The sequence below is a fragment of the Eulemur rufifrons genome, chromosome 21, assembly GCF_041146395.1.
Source record: "Eulemur rufifrons isolate Redbay chromosome 21, OSU_ERuf_1, whole genome shotgun sequence".
In the NCBI taxonomy this organism is placed as follows: domain Eukaryota; kingdom Metazoa; phylum Chordata; class Mammalia; order Primates; family Lemuridae; genus Eulemur; species Eulemur rufifrons.
In genome coordinates this window covers 14,410,566-14,432,365 of record NC_091003.1, presented here as the reverse complement: position 1 = coordinate 14,432,365, position 21,800 = coordinate 14,410,566, and the positions used below count along the sequence as shown (strand labels likewise).

Genomic DNA, 21,800 nt, shown 5'->3' with positions numbered 1-21,800 from the left:
CCTGGGGGAGCAGGCAGGGCTGAGTTTCCCAATCTGCAGCTTCCTGGGCAGCAGCCCCCTCACTGTGCTCAACAGGGTCCTCTGGAGGACGTGGTATGTGGCTCTAGCCATAGCCTGTGTCTCCCAAAACTGGTGGGGGGGTGGATTAAGAGGTGGCCCGAGCACCGGTGCAGGAGTCAACCTCACCTCTGAGCTTTTACAGCTGCTGTTCCCTCTGCCAGAGACACCCTTCCACCCCTCCCAACCCTTCACTACCTGCTGCCTTGCTAACCCCCCTCATCCTTAGGTGTCCCCTTCTCCCGGGAGCCTCCCCGATTGCCCCCACCCAGCCTCCTTCCATAGTGCAGGGACATTTTATGGGCAGGCATCTGGCCGGGCGCCAGCAGTGAGCCACAAAGGGGGACAAGGGCTGGTGGGGGTGGGCTGGGCTCGGGGAGAACCGGGTTTGAGGCCTGGGGAGAGGGTTCCACTGTTCCCAGGGGCCCAGGAGCCTGCCAGGGCCTGAACAGGCCCCCACTGTCCCAGGGCTTGTAAAACTGCACAGCTGCCCCCAGGCTGCGGGCTGTCCCGGGGCCAGGCCTGCTGTCGCTGCGAAGGGGGGAGGGGAGGGCAACCCCAGCTCAGGGTGGAAATGGGGGATTCTGGTCACCTGTGTGGGGGTGGCGGGTGCGAAGGAGCCACTGAGGGAAGCGGGGCTCCTTCCCCATGCCCTGGCCTGCTCTGATCAGCGCGGGGTTGGGGCTGGCTTGGGGGCGTGTCCTATGCTGGGCACATTGTCGTCAACCCTCTCCTGGTGCCTAGTATACAGTAGGTGTCATGTGTGTGCACATGCAATGTGTAACGCTGAAGGAAGGTATATGTGCCGGCACATCCATGACCCCATTTAACCCTGACCACACAACGAGCAATGTCACCACTCTCATTTTACAGATGAGGAAACTGAGGCTCAGAGGGGTGCAGTGACTTGCCTGAGGTCACACAGCCCAGCATAGCTGGGGTTTGAACCCAGGTCTGTCCAGCCCCTCAGACAGGACTACTCAGGGCTGACCTCCTGGCTCATTTTAAAACATATCTGTCACAAAGGCCAAGGCCCCTACTGACAGTGGGCAGAGTGAGGACATGTGTCTCCCACCCACTGCATTTCATCACGGGTCCCACTTCTGTGTTTCCACCCTGCCCTGTCCCTCTTCCCTGGTAGGGGTGCTGTCTGTGGGTCAGGTCTGTCCTGGTTCTCATTCACAGAGGCCCCAGGGGGGACAAATTAACCCTCTGGGTTCTGAGGTGGCCCAGGAGAAAGTAGCAGGTTTATAGCCTCACTGTTTTCCAACCACCACCATTTAATGAGCACCTACTATGTGCCGGGTATTGAGGACACACCATTAGCAAAACAGACTTGAGTCTGGATTCTAGGGGAGGAAAATTAATCAAAGAATCACCCAGATGCAACTATTAATAAATTGACTATTATGCACGTGTCCAGGGCTTTACCAATATTATTTTTTATAGCTTTACTTAGATTTAACTGATGCCCAATCAAATGCACATATTTAAATTGTGCAATTTGCTGATTTTTGACATACGTATTTACTCCTAAAACCATCACCACAATCAAGATAATGAACATATCCGTCGTCTCCAGAAGTTTCCTCGTATCCCTTTGTACCCTCTTCTTAAGCCTCCTCTCCATCCTCCCTCCCTTCCCCAACCCCCAGGCAAACGATGATTTGCTTTCTGTCACTATGATTCATTTTTATTTTTCTGGAATTTTCTATAAATGGAATCATACAGTGTGTACTCTTTTTTTGGTCTGGCTTCTTTCGTGAATATTCTGAGATTTATTCACGTTACTATAGGTATACACATTTCACTCCTTTTTATTGCCAAGTGGCATTCCATTGCATGGATTCCATTGCAGTGATAAACAAACCACAATTTGTTTATCACTTACCCAAATGGTGGACATTTGGGCTGTTTCCAGTTTAGCGCTGTTAGCGATAAAGCTGCTAAGGAACTACTGATGTTATGCGATTTCTTCTTCACCACCTTCGCAATGAGACGGTCATGGTTTCTCCCCATTATACAGAGGAGAATAATGGAGACTCAGAGAGGTCAAGCCACCTGTGCGAAGTCACACAGCCAGCAGTTGGAGCGTTGAGCCTTAAACAGCGGGAATGTTTGAGCAGAAAGTGACTTTAGGGAAGCTTCGAAGAGCAGAGGGATCAGAGTCAGCGTGTGCTGTTTTATTAATAGCTCTGCAGGTGCTTCTCCCGTACATCAAAGTGCGAGGATTCCGGATTTAGCCCAGCCCTTCATTTTACACTCGGCCACGTGAGGACCAGACAGCGGCTGGGCTGTGCTGAGCGGGGTGGACATCGGGTCTCCGATGGGCAGTCTTGATCCGTGTCCAGCTCTGCTCGTCATCTGGTTTGGGGGAAAGATCCCGCCTGTCTAGAGTGGGACAGGGGTTTGCCATTTTTTCAGGAGGTTTTAATTTCAGGATTCCTCCGGCTGCTCTGAAATAGCAGGAAGGATTGACGCTGGCTCCAGGGCTGGGAGGCTTCCCCGCAGCTGCTTCCCCGTCCCCAGGAGGGTCCGAGGTTTATGATGGCAGCTGCAAAGTCAAAAATAGCCCTGCTTGTAAATCTGCTCTTGCCAGGGACGCTGATGCCAGAGGCCCCTGCGGTGTCCACCTCCCACTGGGGCCCTGCAGCGACACTTGGGGGTGCCCTGGGAGGCTGGAGGGTCCAGGCCCGTGGGTGGCCACCTGTGGCTTCTCCCTTAGGGTTTGGGGTACCAGACTCCACTGGTGGGGCTGGAAGGGGAAGAGGAGGGACGGGGATTGCACAGGGGTGGAGGACAGGAGAGAGCAAGGGGCAGGGCTGGGGACACTGGGGCCACAGCCCTTGCCCAGCCTTCCCCCCACCCCAGAATAACGCGAGGCTAAGAAATGCGAATGCCCTTTATGTGCAGGACAGTGTAGCATGATGGTCAGGGGCACAGGCTTCGGATGACCTGGGTTGGAATCCCAGCTCTAGCGCCTCCCAGCTGTGTGACCTTGGGCAAGTCACTCAACCTCTCTGGGCCTGAGTTTCCTCATCTGTGAAATGGGAATCACGGTGGTCCCTACCATTATTGTTGTGCTTATTAGAGTTGGTGGGAGTTGAGTTCATTTACTGAAAGTGCTTAGAACAGGCCCCCCATGGGTGCTGAATGAACGTTCACAGCTGCTGTTGGCTCTAAGCTGGGAAGTTCAGTGCTCGAGTGAGAGAAAAGGGGACGACGTCTGTCTCCAAATGTCTGGCTGTTCTAGAGTCACCTGTTCTTCCAGTCTAGCTTAGAATCTTCAGGATCCTGAGGTCAGTGATGCTTAGACTCTTGGAACTTTGCAGTCTCAACATCTCTTCCTGGGGGGGGGGGCAGGGCACTGGAAGTGGTGGTGAGACCAGAGTGGGGCCAGCAGCCAGGCAGACATGTGACCCACGGGGGGGCGGGTGGCGTGGCTAGAGAAGAGAGACAGGCTCATGTCACCCCTGGATGGCGCAAGGGCCATTCCATCCTTGTACCCAGTGGGGGTCAAGGGTCATGCCTCAGCTGTTTCTTGTTTCCCTCTGGGGTGCGGTGACCACAACCAGGGCTTAGACGTTGTCTGGGCCACTGTGGCTGGAGACATGGGTGGGGGTGCCAGGCCTTGGGCCCATCTGGGGCAGGTGCCAGGGCTATTTCTGGGGGGAGGCAAAAGCGGGGGGACCCAGCTGGGTTAGTTACCAGGGGACCGGGAACACCTCCCTCCTCTCTGTCGTGTTCCCATCTATATAAACCGTCAGCACCCACTCTGGGTGGGAACGTCCTCCAGGCACAGCGGGGGAAGGAAGATCACGAGGTGTGTGACTCATGTCCCAAGAGACTTGGGTTCCAATCTCAGGGTTCAGATTCCACGTCCAGGGCCCGGGATGGAGTAGAGGCCCCATTTCTGTCAGTTCTTCTGATTATCCTTGCTGTGCCTGCCCTGGGGAAGCTCCAAGGAGCTGCAGGCGGCTCTGAGCTCTGGGCTTGGGTGGCCCCTCCTCAGAGCCCTGCTTGTCAGAGCCCAGAGTGGAGCTGGGCACCCAGTAGGTGCTCAATATATACTGAGAAGGGAGTGCTAAGCCCCCCTCAAGGCTGGGCCCTTGAAGGAGGAGCGGAGCGGAGGGGAAGCATGACATGGGGGGGCGAGTTGGTCACCTCCTGTGCACCCGCCCTGGGGGGCTGTGAAGTGAGGGGCTCCAGGAAACCCCCTTGGCCCCCGAATCTCCCACCTCTGTCCTTCCTCAGTGTTCAAATCCCACCGTTAAGATTCCCATCACTTCTTGAGCACCACCGTGTATCAGGCATGGGGCTGAGCACTTTCTACACACGGGGTCCTCCGCAAGCGGAGGGAGCCATTGCTATTATCCATCTTCCACAGAGAGTGATGCAGAAGCTCAGAGAGGTGAAGCGACTTGCCCAAGGTCACACAGCTAGAAAGTGAGCCGAGCTTTGAACCTCCTGGGGCTGTTAGAACCTATAGCGAGTGCTCTAACCACTGCTCATCCTGGCCGCAATCGCATGCGTGCAGGAATGAATGCATTGGGGGAGGGGGCTCAAGGTCAATATGTCCAAACTTCCGCGTGGTCCCCCGGCTCAGCTGGAGGCTACAGGTGTGTTCACAGGTGCCGGTGCTGCGTCCCTCGTGGACTGCAGAGAGGAAAGGCAGCAACAAAGGCTTTGAGCGCAGCCGCCCGGGGCTGTTCACAGTCAGCGCATGCGCGCACCCAGCCCGGAGAGGCGTCCACGCGGGTGGAGCGCGCCCCAGCCTGGCACCCCGCGCGCCACCCGGGTAGGCTGCTGTTTCTCCGCATCCTGTAGAGGCGGAAGCCAGGAGCACGCCGCAGTGGCCTGCGCCAGGGCACGTGGCGGGTGAATGACCAAGCCAGGTCTGTGGGACTCCAGTGCCCCAGATGCTGCATGGCCCCGGGGCCGGAGTCCAGGTGCGCAGCTCAGAGGCTCTTCAGAGAGGTGAATGCGGAGGTGGGGGGGTCCCGGAGCAGGCCCTGGCCCTGGGTTGGGAGCCCCAAGGTGGGGGGCCGGCTCTGCCCCCTCCCTGGCTGTGCCAGCTGGGCACGTTGCTGGCTGTCCCGGGCCTTAGCTGCATCTCCAAAGGGAGGGACGAGGCTTGCGTTGGAGCTAGTGGGTCCCACACCCCGTGTTCCCATGGGCAGCATTATCGTTAGCGCCTGGGGGAAAGGGCCACAGGATGTTTTTTCCCCTTTAATCCAACCCAGAGAGACCACTCCCCGTTTTAAGAGACCCATAGGAGAAATCTCCTAGCTTGTTTGGTCCTCTCTCCATGATCCAACAACCCCTCATTCTCAATAAGTTCTTTCTGCTGTCTAACTTAAGTCAAGCAGACTGAGCCCAAAGGCTAATTTCCCTACAGCTTGGCCTACAGCAGAGTTCTGGCTGGACAGACTGGGCTGGCCGTCAGGGAGCCCATTAGAAACACGCTTGAATTCTTCCCACGACCTCTCTTAAGATAAGAACATCTTGTCTTTGTCCAGATCTGATTCTAATTTTTTATTTTTTTGAGACAGGGTCTGGTTCTGTTGCCCAGGCTGGAGTGCAGCGTCTTGAGCATAAAGTCACTGCAGCCTCGGACTCCTGGGCTCGAGCGATCCTCCCGTCTCGGCCTCCCAAAGTGCCGGGATTACAGGCGTGAGCCACTATGCCCAGCTCAGATTTGATTCTTTGCATTGTCTGGCTTTGAGCAGATGGGGTGGGAGATAAATGTTTTTATTGGAGGGTCATATGGGCAGCATCTACCAATGTTGTAAATGTGTTTGTCCTTTGATCCAGAATTTCTTTTCTGGAACCTGTCTACAGAAATACCTGTGTGTGGCTGCTACGATGACTTACGAGGATGCGCGTGCCAGTGTTGTTTAGCATAAATGACCAAAAGGAAACCACCCACGTGCCTATCAGTGTGTTAAGGCTCAGACCTCAGTTCTGCCCTGGGAGCTCAGGCTCCTTGTGGTTTGTGGCCTGTCTTACATGAGGGAAAAGAGCTCGGAGCTCCGGAGGTCAGCCCCGCTGCATGGACAGGAGGGTCTAGACTCACACGTGGAAGTCACCCGTTTGAGGTGTGAGCTCAGACTTCCACTCACTTGGGCTTTGGCTGCTGCTAGAATGGAGCCAGCTCAGGGTTCCTCCGGGTCAGGTGTGGCAGCTGGAACAGGCTCTGGGCGTGCTCATGGAGGGAGATCACAGATGGCAGAGTTAGAGGGTCTCGTGTCATCCCACACATCTGGGGACATCCTGCACGGGCATGTCTTTGCAGACATGTGGAGCGCTCCTGCCAGCTAAGTTCTACTGGCAGGTTTGCCGGGTCAAAGAGTACGTGCATAATGCTTTCAGAGGGGCTACCGAATGACTCTTCATAATCCGATTTCCATTCCCATCCTGGTAGAAGAGTGTGCCGGTTTCCCTATACCCTTGCCAACACTGCCAGTCCTCAGTCTTTTTGCCAGGTCAATGGGTGAGAACTCCTTCTGGAGTTCCTCCTCCGTGAGGCACCTGCTTCTGTCTGTTGTCTCTACTTGCGTTGGTTGTGTATCCAGTGATTTTCAACATTTTTGGGGCACAGAATCTCTTGTTCAAAGAAACTCTTACTAGGAATCCTAACGTATAAGTCCAATGCAAGTGGCGTTGTATCCTCAAAGCGGACGGGACACCTGGGGCCACCTGTTTGCACAAAGGTGTTTGCAACCCCCTTTTCCCGTGGGGGCCTCTAAGGCTTAGCGGAGCACAGTTTGCAAACGATTGGTCTCCTCCCACCATTCAGGCTCCAGATGGAGAAACTGAGACCCCAAGTTGCCCAGAAAGGTCATGGCCAGGGCCAATGTCTGGCCCAGGTCACCTGACTCTGTCCAGTGCTCATTCAAGAATGGTCTCCAGGTAGATGATAGAAGCCTCCAGAAAGGACCATTTCATCACCTCCTTTCTATGCTCTTCACTTGTTTTGTGTGTACGTGTGTCTTACTGCAATCGCTAGAATGTCTATTCAATATGGCGTGCTAGCGGTGGTGGCGATGGTGGTGGTAGAGGTGGAGGTGGTGGTCACGGTGGTCATCAAGGCAGTAGTTGTTAGCGTCCTTGCCTTGTCCCCGATCTTAATGGGGATGCATCCAGAGTTTGGCCAGTGGGCGAGATGTTTGCTGTCATGTGCTGGTAGATGTCCTTTCCCAAGTTAAGGACATTTCTTTCTCTGCCTGGATTGCCAAGCTTTGAGTCGCACGTGGACATCGAAGTTTATCAAATGCTTTCCAGTCTCTACTAAAATGATGGTAGAGTGTTTTTTTTCTCCCCCCGCCAACACTGCCCCCCCAACCCTGCCCCGTGGGAAACTGGAAATACCCCCAAACTATCTGAACAAGCTGGTTTTGTCTCTAGTGTGGACTCCCCTTTCCTTCCTTGCACGCTCCCTGCCTCTTCTTTTCTTGCTCCCTGCCTAAAATGCAGACCCTGTGCTCCGTGGAGGAGCCGGCGGGGAGGAGGGCGAGGCATCAGGGTAGAAATGATCTCCCCGTGCTGGGTCAGCGCTTTCGCCCGCCCGACTTCTGCTGCTGCTTCCTGTGCTAATCCCAGGAGGGGCACAGTTGTCCAGACAGCGCCGGAGACGTTCTGAGGTTGGGTTAAAACGCTGCTGGCAGACAGGACAGGCGAGGAGGGGCTCTCGAAGCCTTGCATTCCTCCGCAGGACGCCGGGGGCTGGGCGGGAGTGCGGTGGGGCAGGAATTCTTCTTGAGGAGGGAGCTGGTTTGGGGTGCGGGGAGAAGGCCCCGTTGCTAGGCAGAATCGGCAGAGATGAATCATGTTCTGGCGTGAGCTGGTTTATTGGCTGAACTGAGAAGTTCTCCAAGTCTGCGGAATCTTTTTGTTTGCGCTGGAAGGGAGTATGGGTTCATCATATCCAATCCCCTCGTTTTTGCAGAGAAGCTGCAAATGTGGACAGGGAGAAAGATTTGCCCAGGGAGTTAGGAATGGATTTTTTTGTCTTGGAGCTTTCTCCAGGCCCCTGACTGAGAGTGAGGACTCGTAGCAAGGTAGGAACTTTCAGGAGCGCCTCCTGCATTGTTGGGGTATCCAGGCACCAGAGATTTCACGGTGACTCCTCAGACACGGCCTCCCCTTGAGCAAGATATACCCAGAGTGATGTGTGCTGCAAAGCAAATTCGCAGTGTGGTGACATGGTGACCAGGCGTGCGTCTCTATGTGGCCAGGGGGGTTGGGGCATCCTGTCTGGGGAGATGACATTTAGGTGAGGCCTGAAGGGAGGAGGCAGCTCTGCAAAGCTCAGGGAAAGATGGCTCCAGGCAGTGGGACCAGCAAGTGCAAAGGCCCTGAGGTAGGATTGCGCTGGGGACAGCAGGGAGGCTGGTGGGACAGGAGGGGACTGAGTGAGGCCGGAGGTGGGCAGAGTCCGGGTCAGGCCAGGCCTTGGGGGCCAGAGAGAGAGGTTCCTTGGGGAGCTGTTGCTCAGTGTCAGGCAGGGGCTGGCCACCCCCATGACTCCTTGTCCTGTCCCATGGACACATGAGCATTTAGTAAGCACCTCCTGTGTACCCACCTGGGCTGGGCACTTTGTCCATGCAATCTCATTGAGTCCTGCAAACAAGCCCTCTCAGGTTGTCCAAATGAGGAGGACAAATGAGAGAGGCCCTGCGCTGGCTGGCCGAGGGCTACTTAGCTCAGCCAGAAGGGACCGGCCTCTGTGTCAGCTCGCAAGAAGAAAGGGTGGGAAGGGCCAAGAGGGGACGCAGATCCTGGTGGCTGCCCAAGCGGGCTTGGCAGGGGACAAGCTCGCCTTGTCCCGAGCCTTTGGGGTTTGGAGTAGATGAGCGCCCCCGTGATGGGAGATGGTCCCCAGGGGCCCGGCTGTGGTGGGAAAGTGAGCAAGATTCTGGTGCTGCAGGGCCAATGGGACAATGTGAGACACTCCCACAAACTCCTTTGCCCCCAGTGAGCCCAATGGATGCCTGGAATTCCAGCCATTTAGTCCTCGGTGATAAACATCGCCCTTAGCTTCTCTCTTCTTGGAAAATGAAAATCTCATTTGGAGAAAACGTGAGACGATGAAATCCTGAACCCAACAGTGTGATAAACTTTGTAGACTGTAAGCGATAGAGGCCCCGGGGCAGGACAGCACAGAGGGGCCCCCCGATTTAGAGCTTCCCATGGGGTTGACCGAGAGACCTTTGTTGGGGCCACACTGCTGTCTCTTCCCTCTGCCCGATCCTTTCTTAACCCTCTTCTCCAGGTGCTGATCCCAGGAATACCCCCAAATAAACACCCGCCTGGCATGCTAATCTCTAGCTCCGGGGCAGCTTCGAATCCACTCTGTAACGAAGATGGTGGTGGTGATGATGATGATGGTGATGGTCATAGTGATGACAATGACAGTGATGATAATGGTGGTGATGATGATGGTGATAGTGATGATGATGGTGATGAAGACGGTGGTGATGACGATTACGATGATGACCGCGATGGTGACGGTGGTCATGGTGATGAAGGGGATGATAGCTAACATTTATTGAGCACTTACTACATGCCTGGTGCTGAGCTTTTTTCACTGTACCTGGGATTATTCACTTAATCCTCACAACAATCCTATGACTTAGGCGCTGGTATTCTGATTTTCCAGAAAGGGAAACCAAGGCTCAGAGAGATTAATACTTGCCTAAGGTCACGAGGAGAGATCATGGCAGAGCTGGGATCAGAACCTGAGCCCCCAGGGCTTTGGTCATTTGGCCCAAGCCCTCTTGAGCCAGTGTCCTTGTTTGAAATAATTCCCACCTTGGAGGGTTGTCATGAGAATTAACAGGATTAATTAAGGGCCCAGCATGGAACACAGGGGGCTCGACAGACCGATTTAACTAGCTGTCAGTATTTCCCATGCAAGAGTTTGTTAAGAGATGGTAAGACCCACCTAGAGGCACAAATCTCGACTTCAGCTCGTGGAAGGGTACACGACGCCCTCGTGTGGCTAAAACTAGATTTGTCTGGGAAAAGGCATGTCTTTCATGAGAATTTAAAAAATATTCATTTCTTTTTATAGCAGCAGCACAAGCATGTCTTGAGGGTTGGGCTGTTCTGGCAATATTGCTCGGGCTGTTTATGAACTGCTTCTCATGTGCAGAATTCACTTTCAATTCTCAGAAAATTAACTGGGACAGAAATGTTTCATTTAAAAAAAAAAAATCACAAAATTAGTGGGGAATCGTGGTGTTGCCACATGTACTAAAGGGAGAGACCAGCTCAGCCCAGAGAAACCGAATTAAATAGCAGAACATGCCACACGGAACAATTTTACATGGTTCCACCAGGGTTCTAATTTGAGATTCTTATAAAAGCCCTGGTCTGTGGCTGCCTCCACAGACTATGGAGGGAACGGCCTTTGAAGTTCTGTGCCCTCCACCAGAACCCAGAGCATTTTTTTTTTAAACAAAGGAGGTATATTTAAGAGGCGAGGCAGCCAGCCTATGCCTGAACAACAATCAGAAAAACAAACACATCTTACTTTTGAAGCTGAAGGAGATTGGAGACTATGGTAGATGGCATTTCAGTATGTGTTTTTCTTTTTCTTTTTTTTAAGAGACACAGTCTAGCTCTGTCATCTGGGCTGGAATACAGTGGTGCTATCATAGCTCGCTGCAGCCTGGGACTCCTGGGTTCAAGTCATCCTCCTGCCTCAGCCTCCCGAGTTGCCGGGATTACAGGTGTGAGCCACCATGCTTGGCTCAGTATTGTTTTTACTAGAAAATTGGGCCTCCGAGATTTGTGTGACTGTAGGTAGTTTAGAATGGGGAGAGATCCGGGTAGGAGGGACAGCAATTAGAATGCTATTCATGTCTGAATGAGGGATTTTTAAACTTTAGTGCACTGAACGTGTATGGATGAACCACTTAAGTATACTCGTGTGGAACAGAATTGACAAGTTTCTTCCCTATGGCTTGGCTCATTTGCCACCACACAAAACCTACAAGGTTCTCAAGTCAGGGGCATTGGAACCACCTGCCCAGACCGAAGAAGCCTCGGCCTGGAAATCTGGATTTTAAATTTATTCCCTGGGTGCTCTTTACGTATTTGTGCCATAGCTTTAGGGTGTCACCTAAGCCAACGTTTCCCAGATTTCAGGATTTCACAAACCAGTGAAATTACAAAAAGAATGTTCAAGGCTCACTTTGAGTTGTCAATCTGTTATCTTGCAAAGAGCAAGAGAAAATGATGACCATCTCTTTTCATCTTTTCATAAAACATTGTGTATATGTGGCTTTGTAAAAAAAATCTCTGTACGTGACCTTTGTCATCCAGTTTGCTCGGGAAAACTGTGTGTGTCATCACAGTCTGGCCTTCGGGAACCCACAGGGCTCTGGGCACTTTGGAATGAGGCAGCCGAGAGACAAGGCTTACTAGAGAAAACCACCATCTTACATTCTTTTATTTATTATAATATATATATAAGCAGATCTGTTTTATGTACAATAACTGGTTCTATCAAATAATCACACCAAGGCATCCTACTGGTAATTTCCCCAAAATCAATTCAGGTAAAATTAAGATATTTATGTAGTTCACAGGCTATCAAAGCTTGAGACTTCATTACTGATTTCAGTTCTGAGGCCACATACACAATTCAAAATATACAGTAACTGGGTTAAGGCGATGACCATGGGCTGAAAGAAATCGCAGGATTCAGAACAATTAAACTGTGTATTTTGCTTTCAGTGGAGTCACAATGTGAACAGCAGAACTTGTGCGTATCTATAGCTCTTTTATGTAGTGCCAGGGGCTTCTGAACGTCTAAGGTGACTGCAGGCGGGTGGACGAGCAGCGGACGTGACGTGAAGGCTTTGCGAGGGCTCACTTCTCTGCCTCTCCTTTCTTGGGTTCCTGTTTCAGTTTGTAGTCAGCCAGGGCGGCCTTGATTGCATCTTCAGCCAGCACTAGGGGTGGTGGAAGGAAAGAGAGCCTGAGTTTCTAGACACTACAGAAATGGTCTTCGGACTCTAATTGTTAAGCGCTGGGAGGGGCTTCGCAGAGTAGCCGAGCTGGGGAGTTGGGGAGAGGAGCAAGCCGGGCTCCTCCCAAGGGTCAGTCTGGAGACAGACTAGGGTTTAAATATCTGTGATTCTAAGCTAGTTCCTTAGCCTTCTGGAATCCACTTTCTGTTCTGTAGAACAGGATAATGATTGTGCTTGTCTTGTTGGGATAGTGTGGGGACTTACAGGAAACGTCTGACACATAGTAGGGACACAACAAATGTTAGTTCTCGTCTGCTGCCATGAGAGTCTGGGATAAACGAGGTGGAGATGCCGGCTATGCAGCCGGCGTAACTTGGGTCATGTCAGTCTGTTTATGGGATGGCATCTGCCACATCACCCTCTAGAGGTTCCAAGTTTGAAAACTTCTGTTTAGGAGTCAATATTAAAACTGAGGCTACGGGGAAAAATAAAAATGGAGAGAGCTAGAATGTCAGCAGAAAGCATCAGCTGAAGGTTTCAGCACCTAAAAAGGCCTCATAAAAAGGCTGGGGTTTTTCTGAAACCCCGTGAAAATGTTTACAAGCTATGACCTTTCTTCATGGGTACTTAAAATTCCAGCTCAGTTGGAAAGAACTCAGGTCTTACTGGGCTTCCTGAAGACTGCCTTAGTGTGTCCCCAACCCAGCACCCGGCTCTTCTCCTGTGCGTCTTACCCTGGCAAGAGGCCCGGCTCTCTGCTCATTTTTAACTAATTTGGTCAGTAAACTTCCATCAATATGTTAAGGCTACTGTTTCCCATTCTCTCTTTCCCTGACAAAGTTAAGTGAGCATGAAAAAAACATTAGATTTAATACAGACACCAAACTGGAAAGCCAAGTGTAAGTCTTAAGGCATCCAGGCTTTCTCTTAGGACAGTGTCGAGGGGGATATTGCACAACAGGGCTTAGTCATTCCATACAGACAGATGCAGACCCCGTTGGTAACGGCATGCAGACAGAAGTGATGAAATACACAGCAAACAGGATTATGGAGAAAGCTGAGTTTTCTCCTCTGCTGGAAACAGCATGGATTCTGGAATCAAAGATTGGGGTTTCAATTCTGGCTCTTCCACTTGTTAGCCACGTGGCTTGGGTGCCGTAACCCTGGGCCCCAGCTCCCTAACCTGTAAGAAGGGAGTAACGACACTTGTGGACTCAGGATGCTTCTGAAGTTTGCCCATCAAGTGCTCAGTGTGACGCCTGGCACACACCACCTCCTGGCAAGACTCTGCTAGAGACGCATGTGAGACCACGGGGCTCCAAACCCTGAAGGTTATCAGACAGACCCACGAGGCCTAATTCTCTGAGAGTCATAAAGATGGAGTCCCCGACCTAAAAGGACTCTGTCAGAAATACCAAGTTGAGATTACTGCCGAGCGCCCTGGCTGGCACCTTGGAGAGCAGAGACTTACTGGAGCAGTGCAGTTTCACGGGGGGGAGGCAGAGTTCCTTGGCGATGTCTGTGTTTTTGATGGTCAAGGCTTCCTCCACCTGAGAGGCATTAGGGAAAGACGAGCAATTTTAGCAAAGCCTTAGCTTGCAAGGGCCGGACGATTACATAAAAGGAAGGCCGAAGAGGCCCTCAGAGGTGATGGGGGATGATTTCTATTTAATAACTCAAAATACAGGGCTGGGGTCTTCGCGGGACTCCCAGCTGGGATTCTCCAGTGTGAAGCACACACACCTGCCTTGCGTGGCTGGGGCAAGGACAGCTGAGACACTTCTATAAGCCAGGAGCAGAACCTGACAGAAGTCTCTTAGGGATCTGCTTGAGGCCAACAACTGGAGTCTTTTGTTTAAAAGGCCGTGATTTCCTGTGCTGGTTTTGTGACTATCGGCTTCTCTCATGTCCTTCTACCATATGTCTGGAATAAATCCTTTCGACTAGAAGTGCTGAATGGCAACAGGGAGGTCGGTGGCACAGGCAGGTGTCAGGCTGACGGCTCTCTTAGAGTCATCCTCTGCGTAAAGGACAGTCTCCTCCAGACTGAGCAAGGAGGAGGCCTGGCATCTGGCTGAGAGCCACAGGGGTAACGGGGGGCAGGCAGGTCCTCGCCTACGTGGAACAGAGCGCCACTGCCTTAAGGAAAGCCAGGTTTCCCCAACAGCCAGCCTCCCTGGCTCCATCTGACTGTCCTCCAACCTCCCCACTCCACTAACCCCACTAACCCCACTAACCTCCACCCATCATGATTCAAGCTCTGCTCCTGCAAACTGAGATGGGAGACCTCAAGGGTAAAGAAAGGCCCTTTTCCCCATTTTCTGATCACAACTCACAGTCCCTAAAATCCAGGTCCTGGGAACTAGGTGCCTTGTCTCATTTCCCCCTTTCACTGGGGACAGTTCCTGACAAATCATATTGGAGCCACCTCCTGCCAGAACAGGTTAGGTCTGTACTTCCTTGGCCCACAGGAGCTTGCCAGCCAGAAGGCCCTGAGCCACAGGAGACAGGTGGCATGTGGCCTGGCAAACGGCTTTACTGTAGAGCTGGCCGGCTTCCCGGCATGCTCCTCCATGACTCAGCATCCTGAACTGGTCCCTTAGGGCTACAAAGATGAGTGCCGTGCAGGCTGGCTTTTCTGAGAGGTTTATTATTATTTTTTTTTTTTTGAGACAGAGTCTCACTCTGTCATCTGGGCTAGAGTGCCGTGGCATCAGCCTAGCTCACAGCAACCCCACACTCCTGGGTTCAAGCAATCCTCCTGCTTCAGCCTCCCGAGTAGCTGGGACTACAGGCATGCGCCACCATGCCCGGCTAATTTTTTTTTCTATATATTTTTAGTTGTCCAGCTAATTTCTATTTTTTTAGTAGAGATGGGGTCTCACTCTTGCTCTGGCTGGTCTCGAACTCCTGAGCTCAAACGATCCTCCCGCCTCGGCCTCCCAGAGTGCTAGGATTACAGGCGTGAGCCACCACGCCTGGCCAGCTTTTCTGAGAGGTTTTAATGGCAACTGGATCTTAAAAACTCCAGCTCCTGAGTTTGGGAACTTCTACCTCTGTGGCTGCTGGGGAAAGAGGCTTTGGTAGAGAAAAGGATAGAAAAGATGTTTCAGCCCTTTCTCATCTGCACCCCCAGAAGGCCTGCTAACCAGCCGCCCAGATCACTGCTCTGATTTGTCTGTTGACTTTGCCCCCACCCTTGCTGTGTTTCTGATTCTTTAATCCCTCTGTTAACACAGGCTAGTTTATGTCACCAATCTTTGTAAGCTACCTGGAGTTCTTCCTGAAACATGATGGGAGGAAATAAGCAAGAAAACAACCGCTCTACAAAACACCATCTGCCCTGAGAAATTACAAGATCATCAGCCATAGAGAAGGCCAAAGGTTTCTTTTCGATTCCATTTTGTTAGAGGGACAGGTGAGGACCCTTCTTCTATGTCATTAACAACAACAACACTACCCAACCTAACAAATAAAAACGATCAACAAAAAAACTCAAACGCCACCTAGCAGAATGATCCATAATTCCCAATTTGGAGAAGAATCTAATCAACATTTGGGTATGAGAAATTTTAAAAATTTAGAATGTTAAAAAAAAAAAAAATTACCGTCACTTGTGGTTTTTTTTTACTCACTAGACCCTTCGGGAGCAAGGTTTGAAGAATGCAATTTCATTCAGTCAGATTTCCAAGCATCCTTACCGTTTTCCCTTTCACCCATTCAGTGGCTAACGAGCTGGAGGCAATCGCGGAGCCGCAGCCGAATGTTTTAAACCTGGCATCCACAATCTTCCCCTTTTCGTCCACTTGAATCTAGAAAAGAGACAAGAGGTAAGCAGTGATTCCTGGGGCCACCTCTGGAACCTGGCATTGATGGAAGGCTATTGGGGCCTTCCCCAGGAGCTTTGAGCTTGCTTTCCCTGCTGTAAGTTATGGCATTAATTACGGACTTTGCTTCGTTTCAAAGAGCTTGGTGATGAAAAGTGAAACGTGGAACAACTCTACAGGCCTAGATGGTAAAGATCAGATGGAAAATATGCCCCTCCGCCCCAGTTTTGTTTTGTAACTTCAGCCTGCATATTAACTATGAAGTCCTATTTGAGGAAGTCTGCTCACAGCTAGCTGCTGAGGCAATGTGCCTTTTTAAACACTGGGAAAGTCTGCAATAAAGGCCTCTGGCTAGTACTTTTTTCTCGGGCACCAAACTGCACTTAATGGTTCCCTCCTGCTTGTTTCTGTTTTTCGGGATAGGTATGAAGACCTCTGGCAAACTGCCCACCACTATGAAGAAACAGATTGTGGACACAGCTATGGATTACCCAGAGCGCAGGATACTACCTTCATGTTGCTTCCAATGTGGGGACAGGTCTGATTTATTGCATTTGTCTCACTGGAGATTGCTAGCCCTTTGGGGTTTTCCTTTGATCAGTAAAAGTCACAAAAACTTTTACTTGACTGAAGTTGGGATTTAAGCTGATACAGTGAGTAGAAAAATGAGATTCGTTTCCTATTTCAGAAAAGGTCAGCCTAGTACACCAGTAAGAGAACCAAGACTGAGGACCTGTAATCATTTATAATATTAAGGCATCCCATCTCACAGGAATAAAGATAGAGACCAAATGAAATGCCATATGTGCAAACGCTTTGTAAACTATAAAGCACTGTGTAAGCAAAGGGATTACTATTACCGTTAAAGTTGAAAACCAGCTGGTACCTGTAATTTCATTACATCACCGCATGCCGGAGCCCCCACCAATCCAGTTCCAACATTTTTAGATGTCTTGTCAAGGGACCCCACATTTCTAGGATTTTCATAATGATCAACCACCTGAAATGAGAGGGTTAAGAGAAATAATGATCACTTTGTTGGTATTGCTCTTCCTGACGTAACGGTTAGCTCTTAGAAGTCAGCAATCTGAACCTAACAGGCAATCACTAAATACCAGATCTCATCTGGGTAGAAAGGCCTCCGAGTACTCATGCCAATTACAACCATTTGTAGCCCAAACACTTTGTATCCCCTCCAACTACCTCCACAAATTTGTGATAATAGCAAAAAACAACAACAAAAAAACCCCCCACATCTAAAAATACTACGGCCCAGGAGTGGAAGGCTTTCTGAGAAGCTTCAAGGTGACTGCTACAGAAAGAATAATGGTATGGAAGGCGTACGTATTTTAAGATAAAAGCAGTGCCATGACTGTATCTCATGGCCTTGACATCACCCTGGTGCAGCAGCGCACCCTGGTGACTGAAAGGCCCAAGTTCCTTCTGCGCACACCGTCAACAAAACACACGCCCGGGTGGGGGAGGAGTGAAGTCCTCGGCAAAAGTGCAGAAGCCACAGCAGAATAAACATCAACTCAAACTGGTACACGCAAGGCTCTAGTAACTTTGCGGTGTGCTTACCAGTAAGTACCCAAATCTTCCAGTCCTCCCCACACGCACATCCGAGTATGGATTTTGACTCTAAATCCAAGGACCCACCAGATACCACCACCTCATCTGGAGTTCCTGCGCCACGTTGATTTACGCCATTCTTTAGTAGTTTCCCGAGAGAGAGTCTCAAGACTAGGGGATTTTAACCCCCTGGAAGGCAAGAGGCTGCAAACTACGCATCTCTCTCTCTCCTCTGCCCCGCCAAAAACCAAAACAAAAACATTATGCTTGTTGGTTATATGCCTGACTTCCCTCGGAGGCTATGCACTCCTAAAATAATAACAGCACCATAAATGGTGGCCACATGTAGGGCCTATGTGCCGGGAACCATGTCGGGGACGCCACACCTTAGATCCTGCAGAAGACTCCTGACGACCCCCTCCCCCACACACGTGTTACACCTGGAGAAACAGGTTTAGCGACGGGCAGTGACTCGCTCAAGATCGCTCAGCCAGGGCAGTAGCGTGGCCGAAGCCGGAGCCCGCGCCAGAGCGTGTGTGTGGCCCTGGACTCAGAATGGCAAGTCATACATAGCAGGACCTTCCTCCTGAGCTGTTGGCAAGTTTAAAGATGAGACGCACAAAGTCGCGGCGAACGGCGGGGCCCACTGGAAGTCGCCGCCCGATCGGCGGTAGCTGTTAATTTTATATCAGCTGCGGTTAGGGTCACTGAGCAGCAAGGGAAAGTGAGTCGAGACCGAGACGTAGGAGGGGGCGGCACCTCCGTCCGGGGCCGCCCGGAACCCCGCGGCCGTCCCTCCCAGTTTGGGCCTCCGCCAGGACGCCTGAGTCCTCTAGGCGGTCTGCGCACCCCCTCGTCCAACCCTACCTTCTTGTGGTAGAGCCGAGCCGGAGCTGACAGCTCCCGGACCGGCAGGCGCGGGCTCCGGAGCAATAGGGCCGAAGCCGCCCGCCTGAGACGGCCCGCTCCAGCTGCAGCCATCTTGCCGGCTTGCGGCTGCGCCGTCCCAGAGCGCAGAGATACGGCGCGCCTCTGACGTCACTGCGACTTCGCGCCTGCGCTCTCCTGCACCGTGCACGTGCCCGCGCCTTGGCCCCGCCTCTCAGGAGCGGGCGGGCGGGGCGGAGAGCGGGAGGGTCTGAAGTCGCTGGAGGGCTGGTCTGGAGTGCTGGATCCTGGATGGGGAGGACCTCAGGCTCCTGGAGTGCGGGGCCAGGCTGGCGTTCACAAAGCCCACCGCTGGAATGTGGTGCTGAGAACCGCCAGTTCCAACCCTGTTTTGCAGCTTAAGGAGGCTGAGGTTCAGAGCGGTTTGGTTAACTTGCCCAAGGTTGCTCAGAGAGTTAGGTTCAGTTGGGGTTCGAACTTGAATAATGCGGGGTTAGAATCCTGGTTCTGCTCCTTCCTGGTTGTGTGACCCTGGGCACGCCAAGCCTGGATCTCCCCTTTTGTACTAATCCAAGGACTATTCTTTCATCCATGGAACAAGTATGTGCTGAGTACCTACTGTGTGTCAAGGTGCTATACTAGACTCTGGGGATCCAACGGACAGCAAAACACATAATTCCTGCCCCATTAAGCCTGCCAGTGAGGGAGAAAGGCGGTAGGAGAAACACACCAAGACTTTTCTACCTCAAAAATGGGAAGCTTAAGAAGGAAACACCATGCCTTGATTTAAAAATAATGTACGTATCTATTTCTCTATAAAGCAGCAAACTCTAAATTTATGTTACAATGCCTTGCAATTAAGAGTTTCCAAAGAAATGCTTATTAATGTAATTTTTTACTATTGGTTTACAAGATGGCTTACAAAACCAGAAAATTCACATGTGTATTTAAGGCTTACTAGGTACCAGGCGTTAAATAAAGGAGAGAAATCTCTCAGAGAAATGGATTTTTCACATGAATGGTGCAGTATATCCTTCCCCGAGGACGTGGAGTTTCTCTCTGCGTTTGGGGCGCTGTTGCTGGGGAGACTGAACGACGCACCAGGTCACACTGGGCGTTAAGTAAGACGTTTGTTCTAACTCACTTTACCTTCTCAAGATGGCGCCAAACCTTTGACCATAGACACCACGTTGACTCCATGACTTCCTCTATGGCCTCCATTTCCTGTCCAAAGACCCAACATCTGTCCGAAGTTGTGACGGTACACTTGCCATGTAAATTAGTTTTTTCTCTGACGGGAGCTTCTAGAATGATGTAAAAGTAATATTAATTGTGTGTATTCCAAGATTTTCCCGTCATCCGAGGCTTCCAGTTTCCCTTTTGGTGGCAAGAAATCAGGGTTTTGATCAGGCGCGCGCCGCGGGCAGCTTCTACTTCAGCCGGGTCTTCGGCGGCCGCGGGAAGACCCGAGAGTCCCTGGAAGCGCAAGATGGCGACGGCGGCCGCAACCTCGGCTTCAGAACCCGAGGCTGAGTCCAAGGCTGGGCCCAAGGCTGAGGGAGAGGAGAAAGAGGTTAAGGCGGCTAGGACGAGGAGGAAGGTGCTGTCGCGGGCTGTGACTGCTGCGACGTACAAGACCATAGGGCCACAGTGGGATCCTCAGGAGGAAGGTGTGAGCGAGAGCGATGGGGATGATGAGGAGTTCGCCATGGCTTCCTCAGCGGAGAGCTCCCCCGGGGAGTACGAGTGGGAGTACGACGAAGAGGAGGAGAAGAACCAGCTAGAGATCGAGAGGCTGGAGGAGCAGGTGGGCCAGGGGCGGGGGGCAGCGGGCTCCTTCCTTCGGGTCCCCAGGTCCCGGCCCGCCTCCCTGGTTCTCAGCGGCAATAAAGCCGTCAAGGCCGCAAACCCGCTGTTAATCACTGTAGCTCTTTTCATTTGAGCGCTTTCAGCTTGCGCGGTGCTTTGCAAACGTTATCTTAATTGAGTCCTTGCCACGACCCTGTGAAGGAGGTTGTGTTACCCTTGTTTTACGGGAGGAAACTGAGGCTCGTGGAGGAAAGTCTCTTGTTCAAGATAACAGTTCTGCAAGTGGAGAGTCAGGCCTAGTACTTTGGGCCGACTCCAGTATCCCACTCTTAACCACACGAACTATGTCTGACAGTAGAAATAAAGTCTTATTGGTAACAGTGTTACTTTCTTGTAGGAGTGACAACAGTGATGAAATTTGGTGTGGTAGGAAATATATTTACCGTGACGGTGATAATACAAATGGAAAGGTAGAGGTTTCCGCATCCGGAGGTTAAAGCCTCAGTTCTAGCTGTTCCACCCCTGTGTGTGCTTGGGCGAATTTCTTTACTTCTCTGAGTCTCGGCTTCCTCATCTGTAGAGTGGGAGCAACAATTTCTGCATCATGCAGTGGTCATAACGGTAATTATACCTAGTGCCTGGCACTGAGATGTAACGTGAGCTGTAATCTGTAACTTTATGAGGTGGTGGTGTGTCCCGTTTAATCTAGAGTCCCAGCAGGAAATAGGTGGCCCGTTCAAATGAGGACAATTTGAGAAAAGGTCAGTGAAAGGACAACCGTGTTCATAAAGGTGTGGGCAGGGAAATCAGGAGTGAAGGTTTAGTATCTTACAGTTAGTAACAGCAGAACCTCTGTCCATCTTTTGGCCTACAGGGGTGAAGGGAGTGACTGGTTGGTTACCTGAGTAGTTGTGTGGAGAGGGCACCTGAGAGCTGTAGAAGTGTGTTCAAGGGCTTCCAGCCCCAGTGTCCTGTTGGGTTGGGGGAGGGGAAGAAATACCCTGACCTCCCTCTCTCCGAAGCTTCCTCCCAACTTCTGCTGGTGCCTCCTGCTGGGGAAACCCGCCTGGTAGCCCAAGAGCCAGGAAACTCATAAATGTGGTCTACACTGGGGGACACAGGACAGAGCACAGGGAGTGGAGTGGATTTCAAGGAGCAAACAGAAGAGATTAAGCAGTCTCACTTTACAGATGAAGAAACAGAAACTCAGAACAAATGATGAAACGATTTACTTAAAGTCATTCTCGGTAGGATTTGAACTCTTAAATGTTGCTTGTGGACCAAATGTCACACTGGATATGAAATCACTCAGTGATGTGAAATTGCTAACCTGGGTTACTCACTTAACCTTGCTGGATGTCAGTTTCCTTATAGTGCTCCCTCTGGCCGTGATGTTTTTGTTAAGTTGCATAATAGTGACATCATCCATCGGTATATAGTGTGTCCCACTTGTCATAACATCTGATTGTCAGAGGAACCAGTTGGGAGAGGCAAGTGGTTACCATTTCTACTTTTTATAAATAAGTGTGCTGAAGCTAATTCAGCAAATACAGTGTGACATGGAGTACCAGGCTGTGTCCCTGCCCTTGTTGATAACATTTCTTCAGACTGCTAGCCCTTGGCCTTAAGAGGAGCTTATTGTTCTGTGAGGTGGGGGAAGGGAAGG

General features: G+C 51.4%; 2 protein-coding genes across 5 annotated transcripts in view; one reads left to right on the top strand and one right to left on the bottom strand.

Annotated features, from left to right (window-relative positions):
* Positions 1–11,500: 11,500 nt before the first annotated feature.
* Positions 11,501–18,448, bottom strand: ISCU (iron-sulfur cluster assembly enzyme). 3 transcript variants are annotated; one of them, XM_069496876.1, is made up of 5 exons: positions 18,305–18,448; positions 16,752–16,865; positions 15,740–15,850; positions 13,510–13,588; positions 11,501–12,020 (listed from the first exon to the last, which is right to left on the bottom strand). In XM_069496876.1, exons 1-5 carry the CDS (start codon positions 18,416–18,418, stop codon positions 11,938–11,940), a joined length of 501 nt encoding a protein of 166 aa, XP_069352977.1. In that variant the 5' UTR covers positions 18,419–18,448; the 3' UTR covers positions 11,501–11,937. The 3 variants fall into 3 exon arrangements, with proteins under 3 accessions (XP_069352977.1, XP_069352978.1, XP_069352979.1); XM_069496877.1 differs by lacking the exon at positions 11,501–12,020 and adding an exon at positions 12,041–12,869; XM_069496878.1 differs by lacking the exon at positions 11,501–12,020 and adding an exon at positions 12,850–13,130.
* Positions 18,449–19,795: 1,347 nt separating this feature from the next.
* The window catches only part of SART3 (spliceosome associated factor 3, U4/U6 recycling protein), a 34,798-nt gene continuing 32,793 nt past the window's right edge, over positions 19,796–21,800 (top strand). For both annotated transcript variants that reach the window (XM_069496946.1, XM_069496945.1), the window contains exon 1: positions 19,796–20,132. In XM_069496946.1, the coding sequence (XP_069353047.1) occupies positions 19,815–20,132 (318 nt within the window). In that variant the 5' untranslated portion in view covers positions 19,796–19,814. The remainder of the gene's footprint in view (positions 20,133–21,800) is intronic.